The sequence below is a fragment of the Misgurnus anguillicaudatus genome, chromosome 8 (genome assembly GCF_027580225.2).
Source record: "Misgurnus anguillicaudatus chromosome 8, ASM2758022v2, whole genome shotgun sequence".
Classification (NCBI taxonomy): Eukaryota; Metazoa; Chordata; class Actinopteri; order Cypriniformes; family Cobitidae; genus Misgurnus; species Misgurnus anguillicaudatus.
Window position 1 is genome coordinate 23439076 of NC_073344.2, and position 22856 is coordinate 23461931.

Below are 22856 nucleotides of genomic sequence, written 5' to 3' on the forward strand. Positions count from 1 at the left end.
CGTCCTAAAGACGAATCACCGTCTGAGGACAGAACTGTCATTTTTGGATGTGCAGTTCCTTTAATAGTATCTTCACACACAGACAAGATCCCGAGGGCCACCGTAACCTTCACGGGTCTCGTGCATTCACACGTCGAACCCTACAGCACTGTATTCTCTTAGCCTTATCAGTGTCAGTGATTGTACGCAGACATGGCATCCTGCTAAAGCTTCCTGTATTTCATTTACAAGGGTGGGACAAGCATTCCCAACGTGAAGGCGTTTACATCATAGCCAGGCATCTGTTTTTAATAAACGCTGCACCTCTGAGAGCCTGGCCCGCTCTGATAATGCATCCATCGCATGTCGATAAACACAAGCCACTGAATGGGAGTAAAAGCATCCCAGTGGAAAACTTCAAAGCGGGGAGGAAACCTTTCAGAGAGCTTAACCTCTGACTTTTAACCATAATACCCCACCCAAATTCCTGATGCCAGACAAACTGTAGAATAGACCGCCAACATATACAATATATGGGAGAGAACGAGACTTCGTAAATACCCCTAACCCAGAAAGTCATTCTTCCAACTTACTGTTTTGAAATCTTGACAAGAAATGAGCTGTAACTTTTACATCATACTTTGCTGATTTAATGCAAAAATATATGTTGTCATGACTGATTCACATATGTTAAAAAGAATTTGAAGTTCCCCTAAATCAACCATGCTGACACTTAAAGGTGTACAGTGATGATATAAAAACATGCATGGTACCTTAAAGCAGTGGTTCTCAAACTTTTTCAACGTGCGGCCCCTTTGTGTACGGTGCATTTCTTCGCGGCCCCCCCAAAGAAAATTTATGACAAAGAACAATTCTAAAACTTCACATTTTAATTAAACAAAATATTAAATTATACAAAGTAGTGCTGCCTTATTTTTTTTTAGGTTTAATTTCACAGAATTCATGATAAATTAATGTATTTTATAAAATGTCATAAAACTGGGGCCCCCCTGGCACCATCTCGCGGCCCCCAGTTTGAGAACCACTGCCTTAAAGGATTAGTCCATCCAGATAATTTACTCACCACCATGTCATCCAAAATGTTGATGTCTTTCTTTGTTCAGTGGAGAATAAATTATGTTTTTTGAGGAAAACATTCCAGGATTTTTCTCATTTTAATGGACTTTAATGGACCCCAACACTTAACACATTACAGTTTTTTTCAACGGAGTTTCAAAGGACTCTAAACGATCCCAAACGAGGCATAAGGTTGTTATCTAGCGAAGGTAAGTGCACGAAAAAAATGCACTTTTAAACCACAACGTCTTGTCTATCTCCAGTCCTGTGATGTGCCAGCACGACCTCACGCAATACGTCATGACGTCAAGAGGTCACAGATGATGTATGCGAAAAATCCGCCCCAGTGTTTACAAGTGTGGAGAAAGAGGACCCTTCCGACGTTGTTGTATGTGGAATGATACTAATTAATGTTTTTGTGTCAGTTTATTGTTTAAAATGGTCCTCAATGTGCGTTTCATACATGTAACACGTGACCTTTCGACGGCATTACGTGAGGTCGCTCTGGCGCGTTACAGGAACGGAGATTGACGAGAAGTTGTGGTTTAAAAGTGCATATTTTTCATTTTTCCTGTCAAAAATGACAATCGTTTTGCTAGATAAGACCCTTATGCCTCGTTTGGGAGAAACTCAGTTGAAACTGCAATTTTAAACTGCATTAAAACTGTTACGTGTTGGGGTCCATTAAAGTCGATTAAAATGAAAAAAATCCTGGAATGTTTACCTTAAACAAATAATTTCTTCTCGACTGAACAAAGAAAGACATCAACATTTTGGATGACATGGTGGTGAGTAAATAATCTGGATTTGTTTTAAGAAAATTGACTAATCCTTTAACAATATGTGGTTCTTTTTTGTAGTTTTCTATGGATTGCCAGATCTTTACATTTATACATTTGGCAGATGCTTTTATCCAAAGTGACACTGGCTGGATTTACATTGCAATCTTCGTGCCAAATTCCGATTTGTTGGCGGCATCTGTTTTTTTACGACCCACTTACATAATCTTTTAAAAGCGACTATCCAATATCAGCATTTACACTAAACACTTGGCAAAACAATTTATATTGTCGCAATATGCTACGGACACAGAAAAAATTATTATACAAGATTATAGTGCTTTACTTCTGTAACAAAATATAAAACGGGAGGTGTCCATTTGAGTTGACGTCATGTGCTAGCGTTTCATTTTTTGATGTCGCACGACACGTTTTGAGATGGGAAAATCTGATCTGTCCGCTTACATTGTGGACGTGAATGCATGTATCCGATTCATATATGATTTATTTCCACATATAAATGAGGCCTGAAACCGATTGAAGAATATTGGAAACTATGTGCTTTTTTCCTGCTTACACGTTCATCTGTGCCAATTGAGTCACTTCAAACATGCAATGTAAATGCGGTATTACAGTGCATGCAAGTTTTACATTTTATCAGTATATGTTTGATCCCTGGGATCGAACCCATGACCTTTTGCACTGCTAATGCAATGCTCTACCAGTTGAGCTACATGAACCAAATAGTTAGTGTGTGATAGGGTGTTCTGTGTAGTCAAAATTGATGCAGGATGAGTTACGCACCAGTTGGTTTGTTTTGGCAACCCGAATATGAAACCGACTTTAAAGGGATAGTTCACCCAAAAATGAAAACTCTGTCAATCATGTTGTTGTTGAGTTGTTGTTTTTTTTTTTTTGATAAACACAAAAGAAGATATTTTGATAAATGATGGTAAGTAAGCACACAGCTGATTGTAAACATTAACCATAGTAGGAAAAACAAATACTATGGAAGTCAATGTGTACAATCAGCTGTGTGCTTAACATCATTTATCAAAATATATTCTTTTGTGAAGAAATTCATACAGGTTTAGAAACAACATGTGAAAAAGAAAATTATGGCAAAGGTTTTATTTTTGGGTGAACTATCCCTTTAATTGAACATAAACACAACCACTTAATCTGCTAAACTATTTTATTCAAGTATGTCAACTCATATACAACATATTACTACAAGTGCAGATCTGGGCTAAAGCCCAACGGATAGAGGCAGACTTTCATACAACAGAATATAATAATGTACATTACAACAACAAACACAAACAGTTGACAAACACGTGTGACTTATGTACAATCCCTGCTCTTTTCTCCTTACTTACACGCTCTTATTGCACATGCAAACTTTGCCTCAGGTCACAGACGACAGAAAGACATACGTCTGCTGTCTGGAATGACACCAAAGCACAAATCAGTCATTCATTCATCTTTTTGGTCGAGCCACCTGAAGGGTAGTGAGCCCTCCAGTCGTAACAGAGAGCCATGAGGCATCTTGCTGAAGAACACCAAAGGATTCTGGAGGTGTCGGGTGATTCCTGTGTAGGGAGTCCTATATTTCACAGAGGATCAGTGGAAAGTCAAAATGGATTCGCGGATGATCCAATTTGACGATTCCCTGTAGATATAAAATATACAAAAATGCTTTTGGAACAAAATGTAAAAAGCTTATTTGATTTTATGTAGGATTTATGTCTAGGTCATGTTTTATGCCAAAACTATAACACACACACACACACACAAAAAAAAAGATTAATGAAATCTACAATAAAAATGTAGGTTTGCATGTGAGATTAATGGAATGAACATTAATTGCTTGTAATTATGACTTTTTTATTATGAAAACAATAAATAATGACATTTAAAAATGGTAAAGTATTTCTACATTAATATTCATATGATGAATAATTCTTTATTATCTTTTTAATTTCAATCTTTTAAGTAGTACTGACTACTGTTAACATGACTACTATGCATTCACAATAACTAGTCAAATAAAGGTTTTAGTCATTTAAAAGTCATTTCACGATCCAGAAAATATATTTAATAACAGCGTGACTGACCTGAGGTATCAGATTCTTCTGAATTCTCTTCAGCTTGGCCTTCTTTCGCCCATTCTTGGTCACCACAGTCTCCTCATAAAACTCATGAGCCAGATCGCCATCTTCATCAAAATATAATGAACTATAATAAAAAACAGCAGCTAGTTACTAAACGTGTCAAATAACCTACATTGTAAAAAGAAAAAACTCTTAGATCTTTAAAGGGGACATATTATGAAAATCTGACTTTTTCCATGTTTAAGTGCTATGACTGGGTCCCCACCCCAGTGCTTCTATCAACCTAGAAAATGTTAAAAAAAAAAAGATCAACCCAGTAACTTAGTTTTGGTAAACCATTTGGCGCCCCCTGTGATGTCAGAAGGGGATAATACGACCCCTTAATCTGCACTATCCAACCACGACACTGCCATTTAGTGCAGAGATCAACTCATTTGCATTTAAAAGGAGCAAATTATCTTTGGGGTATTTTGAGCTAGAACTTCACATACATACTCGGGAACACCAAAGATTTATTTTACATCTTAAAAAAGTCTTATGAAATGTCCCCTTTAAAATCAATTATGACAAAAATGTTAAAATATTTATATTTTAGCTATCAGGATCTAACAGATCGTGCAATATTAAGACTTTAATATCATTGGTCAATATATAATGTTATGGCCTAGGTGACATCACCAAACCCATCACATAAAGCCATTTCATTAAAGGCGGGGTGCACGATTTTTGAAAAACACTGGAAAAGGGAGTCGGGCCGAGTACCACAACACACTTGTAGCCATTCAGCAGTAAGGGGCGTGTCTACTAACCAACATTGTTGCCTGGGTTGCGTATGTGTGGGGCGGGTGTATCAAAAGAAGGTCCAGATTCTACTGGGGTAGGGGTGTGTTTGTTTAGGTGATTTCAAATGTCAACATTTGCTTTCAGAGATCATGCACCCCGCCTTTAAAGTGTGTTCTTTTTAAAATAGCGTAAAGAGTGGACAGTATGACTTTGTAAAACTTTGTGCTTCACATGAATGACTTGTTTAATCCAGACTTTTATTTAATTCAGTAGAGCCATGTAGATCGGCAGCAGGAGGGGTAATATTTACCTTCTCCTCGTGAAGACAAATCGTGCCGCATTCTTGGAGCCCCGCAGTTGAGCTAAACACTGTTCGCTGACCTCGCCGGGTGCGTCTCCACCAGCACCGGCACTGGTGAAAGGCCAGACACCTTTAGTTTTGGATCCGCTGCCTCCCATATTCAATGATGATGCATTATAATGGAGGCCAGCAGATCACTTTAGTTCAATCCTGAAAAACAGAGAGAGCGTGTAACTATGAAAGCGTTGCCATATGGCTGTGCATTGCATCTGTGGCTTGTGGTGTGGCTTCAAAGCGATACTGCCGCTGTTCTGGCTCTCTTAACCCGATGCAGTGGACTGCGGTTGGGGTTTATTATATAGTCTCATTATGGGGCAGTACGGTACCTGGAAGAAGGATCCAAATTTGCCAATCACATGAGTAAAAACTGGCTTTGAAAAGTAAATGAAATGCCATGTGGCTGGTAACTTTTAATCAAGAATTTCATCAAATGGTAAAAATTTTGTCAAAATAATGCTATCTATCTATCTGCTTACATAACCATCTATTTATCTGTCTGTCAACCAACCTACCTACCTGAACTGAATTTAGCCAACGTACTCTAGGAACTGATTCAAGCTGAATATTACTAAACCTTAAACTACAAAACAAAGATGTATAACTAAATTATAAACAATGTGATTAAATACACTTTCATTAATAATTAACTTAATTAACGTTACAAAGCTACAAACCATCTGTATTGTATGAATAGCTATACCTAATACTTGACTTTTTATCTCTCTGTCTATAACATATACAGATTGTCACAAATAAGTGACAACCAGTGTTCACCAGATCAACAGTGTTAACCAGATCAACAGATGTAATCCCAGTTAGCAGGTTAACAATACTATATAGCCAGTACTGTCGACTCTCTGTAATTCAAACATTCACAACTATACGTCGTGAGAATATACATTTTCCAAAACCTTTTATTGATTATGAGCAAAATGCTGAATGTTGAAGAGTTAGAAATGTAAACAAACACACAGCCTGTGAGTTGAATTCAATCGTTAAAGATGACAACCGGATTTATCTGACATATCTGTTCGACAGTACAATTCGGTTTCATAATAAAAATCTTTGCAATAAAAGAAAAGAATACATAGCATACGTACGACTCATGTAAATCTCATTGTTTTCATTCTTCAGGACAATCGTCTTGATGCTCCTTGACGTACATGTAGACGTCATCTCTACGCGCCTCGCTGCGTCACCTTCCCTTGGCTTGTATCTATGGTTACGTCTGTCACTAACTTCTGAAAGAACTGGATGACGTCAAAGTACCGCGAAAACGAGTTGAAGTTAGACTTCTTTGTATGAGTCTCAAATCGCTCTCGCGGTACTTTGACGTCATCCCCGTCGGGTCTTACGGCGCTGCATGATGTCGAACACACCGATAATGTTAAAACATGTTTTGTTTATGTAAATCGTAATGTGAGATTAAAACAGTTCTCTCTGCATGTAAATCACTTGTTTACCAAAGCTTATACAAATTAATTTATAAAAAATACGATTCACAAAATCTGTTTTTATACAGACAATGAATGTTTGCAAAATATTTTTTAAACGAACATGCAAGCATCAATTTGACTGAAATCCGTACATATTCTGAGGTATATACCTTACCTGAAGAGAGAATTAAATTTTCTGAAAATCATATTTAGCAATAATTTAATATTTTTCCTATAATGACATATGTCATAAAATCAGGCGTGATCATAGATTATTCTAGATTAATCTCATACAAAATAAAATATTTTTTTGCATAACATATGAGTTTGTGCTGTGTGTAATTATTATGTATATATAAATACACACACACACACACATTCATGTATGTATTTAAGAAACATTTACATGTGTATAAAAATATGTATTTATATTTTTCTATATTCTATATTCTATATATATATATATATATATATATATATATATATATATATATATATATATATATATATATATATATATATATATATATATATATATATATATATATATATAAAACGATATATAAATAACAAATTCTTAAATGTATATGTGTGTGTGTGTCTGTGTGTGTTTAAATGTACATTATATTTATACACAGCACAAACTCATATATTATGCAACAAAAATAATTTTTTTGTATGAGATTAATCTAGATTAATCTATGCACAGCCCTACATAACATGTAATCTTATTAAGCACATGGTTTATTTAAAGATATCTTAAATACTTTACAATGTTTAAAGCACATCCACATGGACAACACACCCAAAATGTATAGGGACAAGTATAATTTTGATGAGCTTAATGACTGAGCTTTAGACAATACTTATCGTTCAGTATGGTGCCAGGGCAAATGTTTTATTTTTATTTATTGATTTGTTTGTTTATTGATTTATTATTTAATTAATTGTTTATTTATCACAATTGTGACCTTCAAATAATTACTGTTCATTCCACAGCTATAAAGTTATTATTAATAAACATATTATGAATTTATAAAAAGAAAAAATATTCCGGTTGTCAATGTTGCTGATGTGAAGATAAAAAGTAATTTTGCTTGAAGCTAACCAATCAAAAACAGTCCTATTCATTATTTCTACTCTGATGAAAACAAAGGCTTTATTCTTTACTTGTTTATTGTCAAACACTTTATTCGCATCTTCATCTTAACTTAATAAAAAAACTCTTCAAAATCATCTCTTAAATGCATTTGTACTTGGCGCCACAGTCAGTAAATGAAGCATATTGCACACAAAGATCCGCCTTCTTCCCGCATCAACCTGCGCCTCTTCCCGATCCGCTATTGGCCTTTTATTCTAGTGACACGGCTGATATTCCTGAACCCGATTTAATCCCATCTGTATCCTTCGGTAAGGACAGAGTTAATTTTTTCGTTTTCTAATCGTAAACGTCGATTTGCTTTGGAATCAGACTGCGGTTTATTGGCAGACCGACGATTGCGCTTTAATTCAATCCGCAGACATCGCGCACGGGAGGTGGGGTCACCGAAAACACAGCATTTCCTTTCGGTCGTTTAAGTGCATGTAAGTTCGTGTTTTGTTGTCTCGTGAATAGTTGCACAAGGGCTCAAATGTCCATTTGCACGACCCTCTCAAAGTGTAGGCAACGATATATGGTGTCCATAGAGATTTACAGCAGGTTGCATAAGCTATTGAGCGCCTCCCCTGTGCATCGCCAATGTGCATCTATAGGCAATTGCCATGCCATAGTAGGCTACTATTCTTATCCAAAACGGTTGTATTATTTAGCATGCATTGAGATCAATTATTTTAGTACACTTTTATTTAATGCATAATAAAGATAATGCATAATAAAATATACTGTTTTTAAATGCTATAAAATCATTAGGTGTTAAATTACCTATTTGTCTAATTTCAGCTGTTTTGGAATTCTACAAACATGAGCGACTCAGAGAAACAAGCAGTCTCTCTTAAAGAAAAAGATGGGATTGAGAAAAGAGGGCGAGGAAGACCAAGAAAGCATCCAAAGGAATGAAGTAATACAATGTTGTAATGCATCTTGTAGATTTATAATATTGGTTAAAATGTAAAAATAAATTCTTCCAGGAATCAAGTGGATCACCAACTCCAAAGAGGTCCAGAGGGCGACCAAAGGGGAGCAAAAACAAGGGGCCTCCCAAAAAAGTGCAGGTATTGAATTTTGAATAAACTTGCTGTTTTATGTCCTGATGTTCATTTTTGGGGGCATGTAAACTCAGTCTTTTGTATGAATATAATGATGGGCATTTTTCTCACTATTGCACTGCAGAAGGAAAACACAACTGTCTCTGTTTAGCAAACACACAGACGCATATGCATTATTAATTCTGAATAGTATATGCATGTTTGTGTTGACAACCCATTCACGAACCAACAGCAGGTGACCCACGGTTAGCCACTTAGCAATGAGCAGTGCGCTTTAAGCACATGCCTCAAGAGTTCTCGGTGAACTCATTGCCCTCTTCCATCTGTTTCCATCTGCGGGCAATGGCTTCCTCTACTGGTGTAGTGTGTACACTGCTGTTGGCTCAGTGAAAAGGCTTTGTGAAAAATTAATGAATTAAACAGAGCACTTTGTATTTATCCCACATGGAAGGGAGGATTCTGTAAAACCAAATTACAGATTTTGTTTAATTGAATTAATTTTGTTTATTTAATAGAAAGCATCCGATTCTGCCGGGGACAAACGGAAAGGGAGGCCTAAAAAAGAGGTACATTTTATTTTTTTACCGACCCTTGCATTTTTCCAAACTATGATGATTTTTTATTATGATTTTATTTTTGATGTAATGTAAATAAATACATGTCAGAATTTTATATTTCATTTTAGCACAGCAGTGACTCTTATTTTAAAAGGTCAAGCTATCTTAAAATCCTGCTTTAAATGTCAAATTTAACATACAAACGTAAAGCCTTGCATGTTACAGGAAAAAGAAAAACAATCTCCTCAAGATTCGTCTGAAGATGTGGAAGAAGACGATGAGGAGGAGCAGTAACCATCAAACCAGAGGCCTACCTCATACTCAACAAAATCAACTAACTACCCGTCTTCTCTCCAGCCCGTGAATAACATGGATTGTCATTCACGTCTTTCTGCAACACAAAAGGACAGTACTGTATGTGAAAGAAATTTCTGGGACAAATCGATTTTTCTGTAGTTTGGTCGAACGTAGAAATCAAAGTCACGCTATGTCGAGTGTTACTAGTTTTCTTATTACTATAGATATCTAGTTTTTGATTTCACTATATGTATATATCTATCTATTGAACTGAGGTGCTTTTCTACTCATGCTTTGTTTGTAGTTTAGTTTTGTATCTCGCTTCGTGTCCATGACTAGATTTAGGCTATGCTTACACAAGAACGACGTAGTAAAAAACGCGACAGCGCTGTCAAAAAGATAGACAACTAGACAACTAAATTTGTTGCATTACGTGTGCAAAGCCAGTAGATGGCGATGTTACTTTGTAAAGAAAAGTTTTTTTCTAGAGCGATGAATACAAACAATTAAGATCGCGTCAAAGCGTCAGTCAGATTTATTTAGATGGACGATGAGGTCGGTTTATTACTACAAGTGACCCTGGACTATAAAGCGCCAACATTTTGTAAACTTTGTTTGAGAGGCGTTGATAAACTCAGCACAAACACAGTCCTGTAGCCAACGTTGTTTTGGTATTACTCGCGTAGACTGAATTAACAGCATTTGAGTAGTTTACGACGACAAGGTGTCGCCAAGGTGTCATTAACAAAAAACAAGACTCGTTGTCAATAAATCAAACACCCAATGCGCATAAAAACTTTTCAATTTACTGTCTTAATCGTTGTTGTGTAAACGGCCCCTTTGAAGAAGTGATAATTTAATATTAAATCATTATAGTAGTATGCAATCTTTTTGAATGTAGCTAGTTACTGAGTACAGTTTGCCTAGTTATTTGCAAGACGTTTCATATTACTGTTAACCAGTGAATATTTGTTTAAAGGCAGGGTCTTATATCTTGTAACCAAATATAAGTTGTCCTGGCCATGTGTTAAGGTAATAAATAGATTTAGCTTCGAAGTAGCTTGTAATGTGTAATTGTCTCTAAAATCCCCAGCAATCAGCGTCCAGGACAATGCTATAGGTTCATATTTGGGTACAAACCTGTCACAAAATTCGTGCAAATTGCATATGAAACTGAATCACAGATTTATTTGCTGTTGTATAGTGCTAAGTGATACATTCCATATCACAACAATAAGTGTTTAGAAACCATATACCATTAATGTATCAATATTTGATGGAGAATTTAACTATTTTATTACAGACTTTTCAGGTTTTTAATGGTTCTGCTTTAAAGGATAAAAACTTAATAGGACAGAAAATTCAACATCGTCTTAAATGGTATCACACTTTGCTTACAGTGTCGCTCCTCACCCGACTGTTTACATAACAACAGGTACTGTATCAACTCATGGTTATTCACACCCAAGTGCTTTTTCACAAATCACAACAGTTAAAATAATCGTAATGTTTAAAGTCAAAAATTCCCAAATTGTGTTTTCGGAGTCTTTTATACAAATGTGGAGCAGGAGTGCAACCTAAATTTGAGCTAATAATCCTCATAACTTTGCAATTGTGAAATATTCGCCTCAGGTATTACGGTGTGTAGAACAGACAGCAAATGCCCCAGTAAAAGATGATTGCTTCAGTTGTAAAACACCCTTTACTCTGCTGTGATTGTTTGTGTAGGAGTAGATTAAGATACATTTAAGCATACAGTAACTGGCATATTGTTAACACAACATTAGAGGTCTACAATGTGTATTAGATTTATTAACTATTTATTTAGTATGTGTAATGTGTGCTAATCTTAATAAAAATACTTTTTCAAATTAAACATTTATGCATAGCCATTTCATTCCCATGCATCTGAGAACAACCTATTTTAACTGATCATGATTTATTAATTATCTCTGAAAATGTAAAACATATCATGGTGGACATCATAAAAGCATAGTTTTACCAGGATGTGTGTTGTGGCATGTATAAAAATGGTGACTGTTATTCACTTTATTTACAATTATTATAAAATATGCATATAATAATATAATAATTTATATTAATAACGTAAATCAAAATTAACATAAAATAAATTAAAATATTAATATAAGTCTATAATTCAAAATATAAAACTTTTTTCTTCTTTGTCTTTATTATTGTCTTTTTTTAATTATTATTATTAATTATTTAGTATTAGGCTACACCACGGGGCTGTTGAATGTTTTATTCTGATTGGTTGATAAATGTTCCATGGGTATACATTATTTTTCGATAAACGCACACCTAACCTGTCAAATGTCTCATATTATGAAAATACTTTTTCCATGTTTAAGTGCTATAATTAGGTCCCCAGTGCTTTTATCAACATTGCAAACGTGAAAAAGAACAACCCTGTAACTTAGTTTTGGTAAACCATTCTCTGCAAGCATGTGAAAAAATAGTTGAAATTTGACTCCCCTTGTGATGTCAAAATGGGATCTTCTTATAATAATACTGTCCCTTATTCTGCACTCTACAACCACGGCACTGCCATTTAGTGCAGAGAGAGAGAGAGAAAATAATTGATGGCACAATTGAGTCAATTTTAACAAACCACCATTATGGTGATCAGAATTTGCATTTCATCAGCTCATTTGCATTTGCAAGGACAGGCCCCAAAACAGCACATTTTTTCTCACACCTACAAAGAGGAATTTTACCATGTTATAATAAATTATCTGTGGGGTTTTTTTGAGGTAAAACTTCACCTACGGCACTCTGGGGACACCAAAGACTTATTTTACATTTGAAGAAAATTGATAATATGACCCCTTTAAAATAACCACCAGAGCAATGTTTGTGGTAACCGTGGTATAAGCGGAATAATGGACTCTTTGAATGATTTGAATATAATGCACACGCGCCGTATAACCACCTTCGCTGTGCATTATTTTCATATAATTCAACGGCCCGTCGTCAGTATGTGCACGAGAACGTGATTGTTGTGCGCAACATTACCGCGCCATGCCCTATTCTCTAAAGCCAGCTACGCGTTCTACTTGACGCACGGCGCTCACGTAACGCACACAGCGTATCTGTTTCGGTAATGGCGTCCGTGTCTGAGATGCGCTCGGTTTAGGAAAAATGAAGCGCAGGAGACTTTATAACCAGTAATAAAACGCGAGGTTTCCACACGCGGACTTTGCGTCTGTGTATCTGCGGCAGGTTCAGGTTCCGATCTCAGTCGTAACGCGACGCGAAGCTCGTCATGATGAAGCTCAAGTCGAACCAGACGCGCACGTATGATGGAGACGGGTACAAGAAGCGGGCCGCCTGTCTGTGCTTTAGGAACGAAACCGAGGAGGAGGTGAGTCCTGGTGCCGGTGGACGAGGCGGCGGGGATCACAGGGCGCGTCTGTCAATGTTTCAAGTGCGCTGTTTAGCTTTAGATCTCAAATGCTTGACATTTAAACGCAAGCTAGCAATGTGCTAACTGTGGATAGCCTGGGACAAGTTAGTTGAGCTAGCCTAGCGTTAAACAGTTACCCAACAAAACGCTCCCGTTATAAACAGCGAGGAAACGTGCGATGCGTGGGCAGCGTCGTTGATTATAAAGGGAGCGTCACAGGATTCCACTAGGCCTTGTGCCTGAATAAATCTCAGTGTATTCTTAGAAATGAGCACCGCTTAACAAAAACTACCACGTACCATAGTAAACAGTGTGTTTTTTAATGTTTATAAAAATATTGACACATTTTAAAACATACACCATAACAGTACTTTAATGTTTAGATATCTACCATAGTATTGCTGTAAAAAAAATCCAGCTAAGACCAGCATTAGCTGGTTTAAGCTGGTCCTCCTAGCCTGGTCAAGCTGGTGGGTCAGATGGTCTTCCAAACTGACCAACTTAAAAAGTGACCAAAACACAGCTAGACTAGCTTTATACACCAGCAAAACCAGCTAAAACCACCATATTATGTTGGTCTTGGGTGGACTTTTAGTAAAACAATGCTTTTGGGATATGTGCCAGGGGTGTGCTGTGCTTTTATATATACCGCAGTAAAACTATACTATTTGGAAAAGTACAATGTCATTGCTATTTTTACCTATACTATAACATGTGCTTTTTCAATATGTACCATGGTATTGCCAGTGTTTGGGCATATACTATGATTTTGCTGTGTGATGCCATCTGATATGGCAAACATGTTACGATCGATCACGAAATCTGTATGAATGTAATTTACTGTGTTTCTATTAAGCTGTTATTTAAAAAAAGTAAGAGAGATAAAGTTTAACACTAAATATTTACTCAAATTGCCGGGTGTTGATCGGTGGACTGGAAAAGATTATCATCAGTATCCAAATGTCATCTGATCAGTGGTTATGTCTGATGTATTGATCTGTTATTCATTCACACCGATGCGGTAATGTACCGTAAATGTACTGTATTCACACAGGTGCTGTTAGTGAGCAGCAGCAGGCATCCGGATAAATGGATCGTTCCTGGAGGAGGAATGGAGCCCAACGAAGAGCCAAACGTCGCTGCTGTCCGAGAAGTTTGTGAAGAGGCTGATTTTTAAAAAATTATAAAACTTTGTGGACACTTACAAAAATATACCACAGTAACTATAGTTTAAAAGATAATATTTGAACCTGTATCATAAGTCGTACAAGTATATATACATTGTATGGGTCAAAATTATGTTTTTAAAAAAAAAAAGGATATTGCGTAAAGATTAATTATTTTTTTTTAATGTTCTACCATAAATATATAAAAAAATTATTTATCATTAGCCATAAAGCGAGTGTTGTCAAGGACTTAATTTGGACAACTTTAAAGGAGATCTTCCCAAGATTTTTTATTTTTGCACCCTCCGATTTTCAAATAGTTGTATCTCGGCCAAATATTTATTTAGCTTTCAGATGATGTATAAATATAAAAAAAATTGTTATTTGGTTTTGTGCTCCAGGGTGACATATTGTTACTACAGTAAGAGTAGAGTTACTAATTTAAAACTACAATTTCTACCATATTTTATCTGTATTTGATCAAATTTGTAGGACTGGCAGAAGAGAAAATGAACATGTATGACAATCACATACAGTTAATGGTGATGTTGTCAAATGTGCCCAAATAATGGGCAATTAAATCATCAATATATTAGACAATAGCTGTATTATCCATGGTGTTTGTATTAGCAAAAAATGTATTATTTTTATGTGTAAACACACTACACTTGTTGAGAAACGCTTATCAGATCCATTGTGCAGGCGTAAAAATTGCTGGTTTTCTCACTACCGAAAGTGAAGCAGGGTTTTTTTCGTAAAAAGAAGTACTTATGTTCAACACGCTCAAGCTGTCTTACTTTCACAGGCAGATTAAGAGACAGCTAGAAACATTTCACTTATTCTGTTGGGACGATCACCTTACCGTCTAAAGGGCATTAAACTCGGATGAAGTGCTACGCTTTACCCCTCGGCTGCTGTCCAGACCGTTGCCAAAAGTGTCTTGGGGGGCGAGCGAGAGCGGTCGCAGACTGTAAACGTACCGTGACTAAATATCACAGACGTTCAGCTGTGCAATACTTGGAATTGTGTAGTAGTGTATGTATGTAAAGACAGTGCGAATAATTTGGGTAGTGATTTAGGTCTAATATTGTTCAGGACTAAATTTAGACTGCGATTGACGACAGTCAATTCCTCAAGGCGTGTTTTTGAAGTTAAATTTGTCGTCTTGAGTGTTATGATGGATCTCTACACATTGTCATTTTTTTAAAGAGGTCACTGTCCTACCTCTGTCTCACTCTTATTCTTTTATTAAAATTTGCTCAAAAATATTTAAAATAAGTGAACGTTTCTATTGTCCATTAGTAGATCTTGAGACAAAACTGACTGAACAGAAATTGGTTGATTGTGTAAAACTTACTTATTTGCTTAATATTTTTCGGGGGGTGATATAAAACTAGATTTGTCAAATTTTTGACAATGTTACTTTTTACAGTGTGGTTAAACATTTGATTTTATCGTAGGCTGGAGTCAAGGGGAGTTTAGGAAGACTAGTAGGAATATTTGAGGTAAGTTAAACTAATATAACACACTTTTGTGTAACCACAGATTAATTAGCTACCGTTACACATTTGCAGCATTGCAACGGTCACTTGAACATAATGGTGTTTTAAATAAAATATTATTGCGCTTTGAGAATCGAGATAGGAAACACAGAACATACGTCTATGTTCTCATCGTAACTGAAGTTTTGGAAGACTGGGAGGATTCGGTAAACATTGGTTAGTAATCTTGAAATTGACCTCAACGATTTTCCAAATACGGTTAACGTTATGTTCTGTATACGTAAGGCATTTCCGGCTAACGTGTTTGATTTTTAAATCTCTTAAAGGGACACTCCACTTTTTTTAAAAAAATATTCTCATTTTACAGCTCTCCTAAAGTTGGACATTTGATTTTTACAGTTTTGGGGTCTATTCGGCTGATCTCCGGGTCTGGCGCTACCGCTTTTGGCATGGCTTGGCGCGGTCCGTTGAATCTGATTGGACCATTAGCATGGCGCTCAAAAATTACCAAAGAGTTTTGATATTTTTCCTATAGAGACAGAACGCAGTTATGCAAATTTGAAAACCACGCCCACCGGAGGGGAAAACAATCCAACTGTCTCCATTGACTTTGTTTTGCGAGAGGCCGCCTCTTTGTCATTTCTGGCTAATAACAAAAAACGAAATAATTCCTAAAAGCTGCTGTGAGACAATATGTACAGATAACAAGCCAAAAATCCCAGAAATAAGTTTTTATAAGCTGTCAAGCCGTAAAACCCAGCCTTTGGGGAGAAAAAAGTGGATCGCCGACTACATTTCCCCCTAGTGGGTGCAGTTCTAATAATAGTACTATGAAATGTTGCCTGTTTCCACTTTTGTGTCTTTAAACGCTCATTTTTTTCTCTCGTTTATTTAAAACTTGACCCTTCTGTAGTTATATCGTGTACTAAGACCGACAGAAAAATTAAAGTTGTAAATTTTTTTAAGGCAGATATGGCTGGGACTATACTCTCATTCTGGTGTAATAATCAAGGACTTTGCTGCCGTAACATGGCTGCAGGAGGCGCAATGATATTACGCAGCCGAAAATTGTCCCCTTGTAACTTTCAATAGCAGGGGACTATTTTTGGGCACTGAGTAATATCATTGCGCCTCCTGCAGCCGTGTTACGGCAGCAAAGTCCTTGATTATTTTTAAGTGCGATGCTAATGGTCTAATCAGATTTAATGGATTACGCTAAGCTATGCTAAAAGTGGTAGCGGCCAGACCCGGAGATCGACAGAATGGATTCCAAAACGGTAAAAATCAAATGTTTAACTCTAGGGGAGCTGGAAAATTAGTATATTTGTGTCTTTTAACACTTGATCTTTCTTTTTGTTACAGGGAGAAAAAGGGAATGGTTCAAAATCGACGATGCCATAGAAGTGTTGCAGTGTCACAAACCGGTTCAGGCCACCTACTTCGCAGCTCTTCAGGAGGGCTGTCTGAATCGTAACGGTGCGCCCCTAGTGGCCACGATAGGTGGAGATCTGTCGCCCACCTACAGCATTAATCAAAGCTCGGTCTCCGATATCAGATAACTAATGCAAAACATCGACACTTAGATGCTTACTCAACTCGCGCTCTTATTTTCATTGTTCTCTTTTTATTTTCATTCTTAATTTTTTCAAACAAAAAACAGACACAAACAATGATTTGCCAACCCTTTTGAGTGCCGGGAGAGGGCAGTGACATCGAGTGTTGGTCGAATATTCAATACAATGTTTTGTAAATGTAATATTTTTGCTTTTTACAGATTCGTTTTTCACGTCGACTCTCGCATGAATCCCACGTTGTTTTAGCGTCCTCTACGCGGCCCGTGTGGGATTAATCGAATGCTACTTTTTACTGTCGTGATGTAAAAATATACACATGGTGCGCTAGCATGTGGCTTTCAGTATTTTTACACATTCAGTTTCCTCTGCGTGCGTATGCGTGAGCGAGGTTTTGTTAGTTTCTGTCTGAAACGCGGTTGTGAGATGAGACGTTAGCCGTTTGAATGCGTGGAACTGTGAGAGTTGAATAGTTTTGCATGAGCACTGGTATTTATTTGTCAAGATGATGAGTTTATGTGATGCGATGGATGTTTAACCTGTATGTCGTGTTATAAATAGGTGTTCTTAACTTAGCTGTTTTTTTTTGTTTGTTTTACCATCTTGTAAATATCCTTTGGGCCTCCAAACTCACAGAGGGTTTAATTTATACGATTACCTAATTAAACTGGACTGTAATTTTGCAATTTCACACTTTAATATAAAACTTTCCCAAGCAGATGATGTTTGCTGGGTTTTGAGTTAATCTTGTAAAATGAATAGACTTATTATGATGTGTCAGAAGGATTGCGTGACTTTTTGTTTTTATGATGTCATCTGGAAAACATTTCATCTTTAAAGTCAACATGAAATCAAAATTCAGATTACTTTGTAAGGCACATCCCAGAAACTGAAAAGATTTCTTATGAAAATGTAATAACATAATCCACCTGTGCAAAACATGTTTTCTCATTTATTATCATTTTCTGCACCCGAAATTTTGTCATTATCGAAGTTTCAAATGAAGATTCATGTTGACTTTTGCTTAAAAAGTGCTTATCGACATTTAACATTTCTTATCAGTAGGGTTGGGTGTCATTTTGAATTTTATTGATTCCGATTCTGCGAATCGATTCTGATTCTTTTCTTCGATTCCAGTGTTGTAAAAAAGAAGTCAATATTTAGATACCTAACCATATGGTCAATAAGCCAACTTATTGCTGACTGTTATGCAAAATAATATATTTATGAGCAGGGTTTTACAAAAAGATAATCTCTTTTTTTTTATCGTAAAAGTGTAGATTGATAACCATTTGTAAATATCTCAAAAAAGGGCTGCTGACATCTTCCGTCGATGACGTCATTTAAAACCACCATCTGCTTAGTGATCATGAGGTGGTGGCCGTGGTATGAAGGTCGGGATATTTCTGTTTGACTCATTCACAAACACACAAATCAAGTCGTCACACCTCTTTTTAATAGCATTTAATAACCAAATAAGCACTTACAAGTATGGGGCAACCCTCTCGATCTCTCTGATGAAGCCAATACGGAAGTGATTTAATCTGCAATTCATTGACTGGCCACTAGAGGCAGGCTCCAAAAGGGAGTCAATTCCCATAGACCCCCATGCCCAACTTTAGAGCAGAAAATAATGTTTACAGCCTGGTACAAAAATTGTTTTTGGTCTGTATAACTAATTTTGCCCTTCATGACAACTGTGAGGGGGGTGAATTTTTTTGTAACTCATCCGTTTAAATTATATTAAGCCTTAAAGATGTGCATAATTAAGGTTGTGGCCACTTGAGTGACGGTTGAACAGCCACTAGACGGGGTTTTAGCAACCAGCCACCTCAGCTTCACCCACGTCTCGTCTCTTTACCATTTTCGGATATCTGCGAGTGATGCGTGGCCAAAATGGCGACGACAGGCACCGCCTTTTATTGGCTTCAAAAACCATAGATATGTATAAAGGCTAGATGCCTCGCCCGTGCTGCTGGCCAATTAAGTGGAACGTCAGCATTTGGCGGCCATCTTGTCACGGGCGGCTCGCTCACTCGTAGCATTGTTTTGGTGATGCATGTACTTTTAAATGACCATAACTTGTTTAATTTTTTACCGATTTTCAAACGGTTTGGTTTGTTATAAACGTCAAAGATGTACCTATGACACTGCATTCTTCTACTAAAAAAATGTAAAATTTTATGAAACATGTTAAAGCATCTAGAATTACAGCCACTTTAAGCCTTTCTCCGCCAGCATTTTTTTTAAAAAATTGCCAGCCAGCGCCAGCATTTTTCATGATTTTCACAAAAGTTTAATGCCTTCCGGAAAATTTTCTTCTTTAAATATATAAACAAACAATGTTTCATCCTACCTTCATTAGTTCTCTTGTAATCACCTCTCAAACATGGGTAGGTTTCTTCAAAAACTGCGAGATAACTCAAAAAGCTGAGATAATTAAATTTTTGCGAAGGACTTTTGATAGAGATCAGATGCAGAGCGATCTTTAAAACATACACAGAGCTCTTTCTCTTACACGTGAGGCGCTACTTCCAGGTTGTATAAGTTGCGGAAGTATTAGCGATATTGCGGAAAGACGGAAAATCTCGTCATTGGCCGGGAAGCATTTTCTCTTAATTGACGAGATATCTCGTCAATGGCGGCGAAAGAGTTAATAACGTTTGTAAGAAACCAAACCGTTTGAAAATTGGTGGAAAGTTTGGCAGGTTGTGGTCATTTTAAAGTACCTGCACCATGGAAACTCAGTGCTGCGAGTGAGCGAGCTGCCTGTGGTAGGATGGCCGCCAGGTGATGACGTTAGAGACTCCGCCATAACACATCTAGCCTTTATACATATTTATGTCAAAAACGGTCTTCAGAAACCTATAGGTGACGTTACGGACACTACGTCCATCTTTTTTTTACAGTCTATGATGGCAACATGATTTGACATGTAAAAAATAAATTAAAAATAAAATGTATTGGTGTACTTTGATTTTTAGGTTTGGCTCATGTCACATTTATTTACGTGAAGAGGGTGGGGTTTATGACTTATACTGCAGCCAGACACCAGGGGGCGATCAAAATGTTTTTGCTTCACTTTTCACCGCTGGTTAAACTCCGGTCACTTTAGTTTTTAACGATTTTCAAGTAAACTTTCGCAGGTCATATCTTCACAGATAACGTGAATAAAAGATTCGTAATAAAACATTTGCATGCAGGAATTGAAATGTTCATTTTGTAGTAAGGATCCGATTCCAGAATTGGAATCAATTTTCGATTCCCAACCCTACTTATCAGACACATCCAGTTCATGTTTTCTAGTCTTTTATTGAACTGATGAGTTGAATAAGTTCTTCTGAATGGTTTAAGTTTCACTTTCCCTCCATCGATGAAGTCAATTGTTCGGTCAGATGAAGGTCTCCTTGATAATATCTATCAATATTATCAAGTGTTAATATAACCGTTTGGGTTTCAACCTCATGTGACTCCACATCTACAAACACTCATGAACCGAGAGACGAGAAGCTGCACAATTCAACAAAGGATTTTGTTTTAGCTTGTAAAATAGTTTTTACATCTTCTCGTATGCTTTAAAACATCAAGTATGTCTTCAAAGCCAAACCGCTTGCTCGGCCAGTCTCTTGGAAGGCGGCGGTTGGTGCAATACTGTGAAATTTGAGCCACTGTAATTGTTGATGTCTTTTATCCCTTGTACAGATCAAAAGCAAATCTTCGAGTGCTTGTCGTTATGATGTATAGATTCTGGTACACGTGAGGTTGTAGGTGACCCGAACTGTTGAGGGTTATTTACTTAAGGTGTCCTTTGGAAGTGCATTTATAATGAAGTTTCTTATCAAGTACATGTTTCATTCAAGATTTCATGTTTTTATTGTTAGTGGACTGCAAAGTAATGATAAACCCAAGATCCAAGTAAATGAAAGTGATTTATAATGCCTGTGGTTAATATATTTCAATACTAATGTCATGCATTTAAAAATCCACTTCTGGTGTAGCATGAAATACTTGAACTGGATTGTCAGATTGTTTTGTTGATTAACGTGTTGATGGTCATACTGACGTGAGCCTCATTCTCATGATTCATTGGTGACTGAAGATTTTTAGTGTACGAAGTTGACACAGCTGCATCAATCACCTGGTTATAGTAAACAGTTAAGCGTGATTTGTCAAAAATCAGATTTCAAATTGTAACCAAGCATAGAATTGATCAGATGAACGCCCCATACAATAAAAAAGCACTTTAAATGTCATACTTTCATTATTAGACTTTGAATGTAAATCTCGGGGTCGGTTACATCTATTTGGCCCCAAAATGGTTTTTAAAACATTTTTATTCAAACATGCTGTCAATTGGTGCATATGGGATGTTGGAACTATGAAATCGATGCAAAGATCTGCCAACACTCCATCAAAGCTGTGACCCTTACACTTGGACAGGTGGAATACCACTGGAATATGTTGCTTTTCTTATTTTGGGATTGTGAAATCAAGCAGTACGAGAATGTAATATAATTGTGCCAACTAATAAAAACCAGTATTTGACCTTACGCTTTCAGTGACTTTGTCCACACAGAAAAAGCGAATTCAGTGGTTTCATACTTCAGATATGATTATTACACACTATACAGTCCCTTAAAGTTAAGAGTTTAGTCATGTGACTGTTAAAGTCATATAATAAATGTTAAGTTTTTGTATCTTATTAACTGTACAAGATCTGAAAAGTTAATTAGTATTTACTCCAGATGCAACCTCTATTAAATTATGTGAAGATTGTCATAGAAAAAACTGGGGTGTTGATCTTGTCAAATATGCTAGTTTTAAAAACATTACATGTAGGGCTATGCAATATGGCAAAAAATTTGATCTAGATTTTTTTTTCAGAACATTTGACCAATTCACAATTTTAATTTTAAATGATTTCACTTTTTTTTAATAAACCTATCTTTTTTTCAATGCGTGCACTTTTAGTCTTTGCACAGCGCTTTGTGAATTTGTTAGCATTTAGCCTAGACCCATTCAGTCCTATGGCTCCAAACAAAAGTTTTATTTTGTGCCACCATACTTACTCGTGTAACTACTCATGTAACGGTCTTTAACCCTTTAACTGGCGCAGCCCTTTTTGAGTGAGGGGTTGGTGAAAAGGTGATATACACCTTTAAATTATTATAACTCCGGCATTTTTTTTTGTCTAGAAGCCTAATTTTGATTTTAATTTTGGTAATTTTTTGTTTTAAAGAAGACACTTCAACGTTTTTTAGGGAAGTGTCTGGAGGTGAAAATATTCTTTTTTTTTTAAAGCAGTTTAAATTTATTTGTAATAAATAAAAATGCAATATAGTATTATTTTTAATACATAAAATTGTAAAAAAAAACAGAGGTTTGTGCTGGTTTGCTGCCTACTTGTGTCACAAATGAATAAATTACAGTTACTGCATTATTATTACTGCTTAAAGGTTTTGAAATATGAAAACTACATTCTTAGACCTTTCCAACAATATATAGTTTGTCGTGATAGATTAACATTTACATAGAAAATATTGAAGTAAACATAGGTGTCCCGCTCACGGGTTAAACAGGGAAAACGTGTAAGTGTTTGGTG

General features: G+C 36.4%; 3 protein-coding genes across 5 annotated transcripts; 2 read left to right on the top strand and 1 right to left on the bottom strand.

Moving 5' to 3' along the window:
• Positions 1–3016: 3016 nt before the first annotated feature.
• tusc2a (tumor suppressor 2, mitochondrial calcium regulator a) lies at positions 3017–6347 on the bottom strand. Of its 2 annotated transcripts, none has more exons than XM_055212835.2 (4): positions 6194–6347; positions 5043–5243; positions 3953–4073; positions 3017–3507 (listed from the first exon to the last, which is right to left on the bottom strand). In XM_055212835.2, exons 2-4 carry the CDS (start codon positions 5189–5191, stop codon positions 3442–3444), a joined length of 336 nt encoding a protein of 111 aa, XP_055068810.1. In that variant the 5' UTR covers positions 5192–5243; positions 6194–6347; the 3' UTR covers positions 3017–3441. The 2 variants fall into 2 exon arrangements, with proteins under 2 accessions (XP_055068810.1, XP_055068811.1); XM_055212836.2 differs by having other exon boundaries at positions 6190–6319.
• Positions 6348–7797: 1450 nt separating this feature from the next.
• Positions 7798–11464, top strand: hmga1b (high mobility group AT-hook 1b). Of its 2 annotated transcripts, XM_073870492.1 has the most exons (6): positions 7833–7939; positions 8050–8113; positions 8469–8577; positions 8655–8740; positions 9250–9300; positions 9517–11464. In XM_073870492.1, the coding sequence occupies exons 3-6, from the start codon at positions 8490–8492 to the stop codon at positions 9583–9585; spliced, it is 294 nt and encodes a 97-aa protein (XP_073726593.1). In that variant the 5' UTR covers positions 7833–7939; positions 8050–8113; positions 8469–8489; the 3' UTR covers positions 9586–11464. The 2 variants fall into 2 exon arrangements, with proteins under 2 accessions (XP_073726592.1, XP_073726593.1); XM_073870491.1 differs by lacking the exon at positions 8050–8113 and having other exon boundaries at positions 7798–7939.
• Positions 11465–12660: 1196 nt separating this feature from the next.
• Positions 12661–21804, top strand: nudt3b (nudix (nucleoside diphosphate linked moiety X)-type motif 3b). Its single transcript, XM_055212832.2, has 5 exons — positions 12661–12973; positions 14070–14180; positions 15642–15686; positions 15815–15899; positions 17046–21804. Exons 1-5 carry the CDS (start codon positions 12875–12877, stop codon positions 17240–17242), a joined length of 537 nt encoding a protein of 178 aa, XP_055068807.1. The 5' UTR covers positions 12661–12874; the 3' UTR covers positions 17243–21804.
• Positions 21805–22856: the final 1052 nt, after the last annotated feature.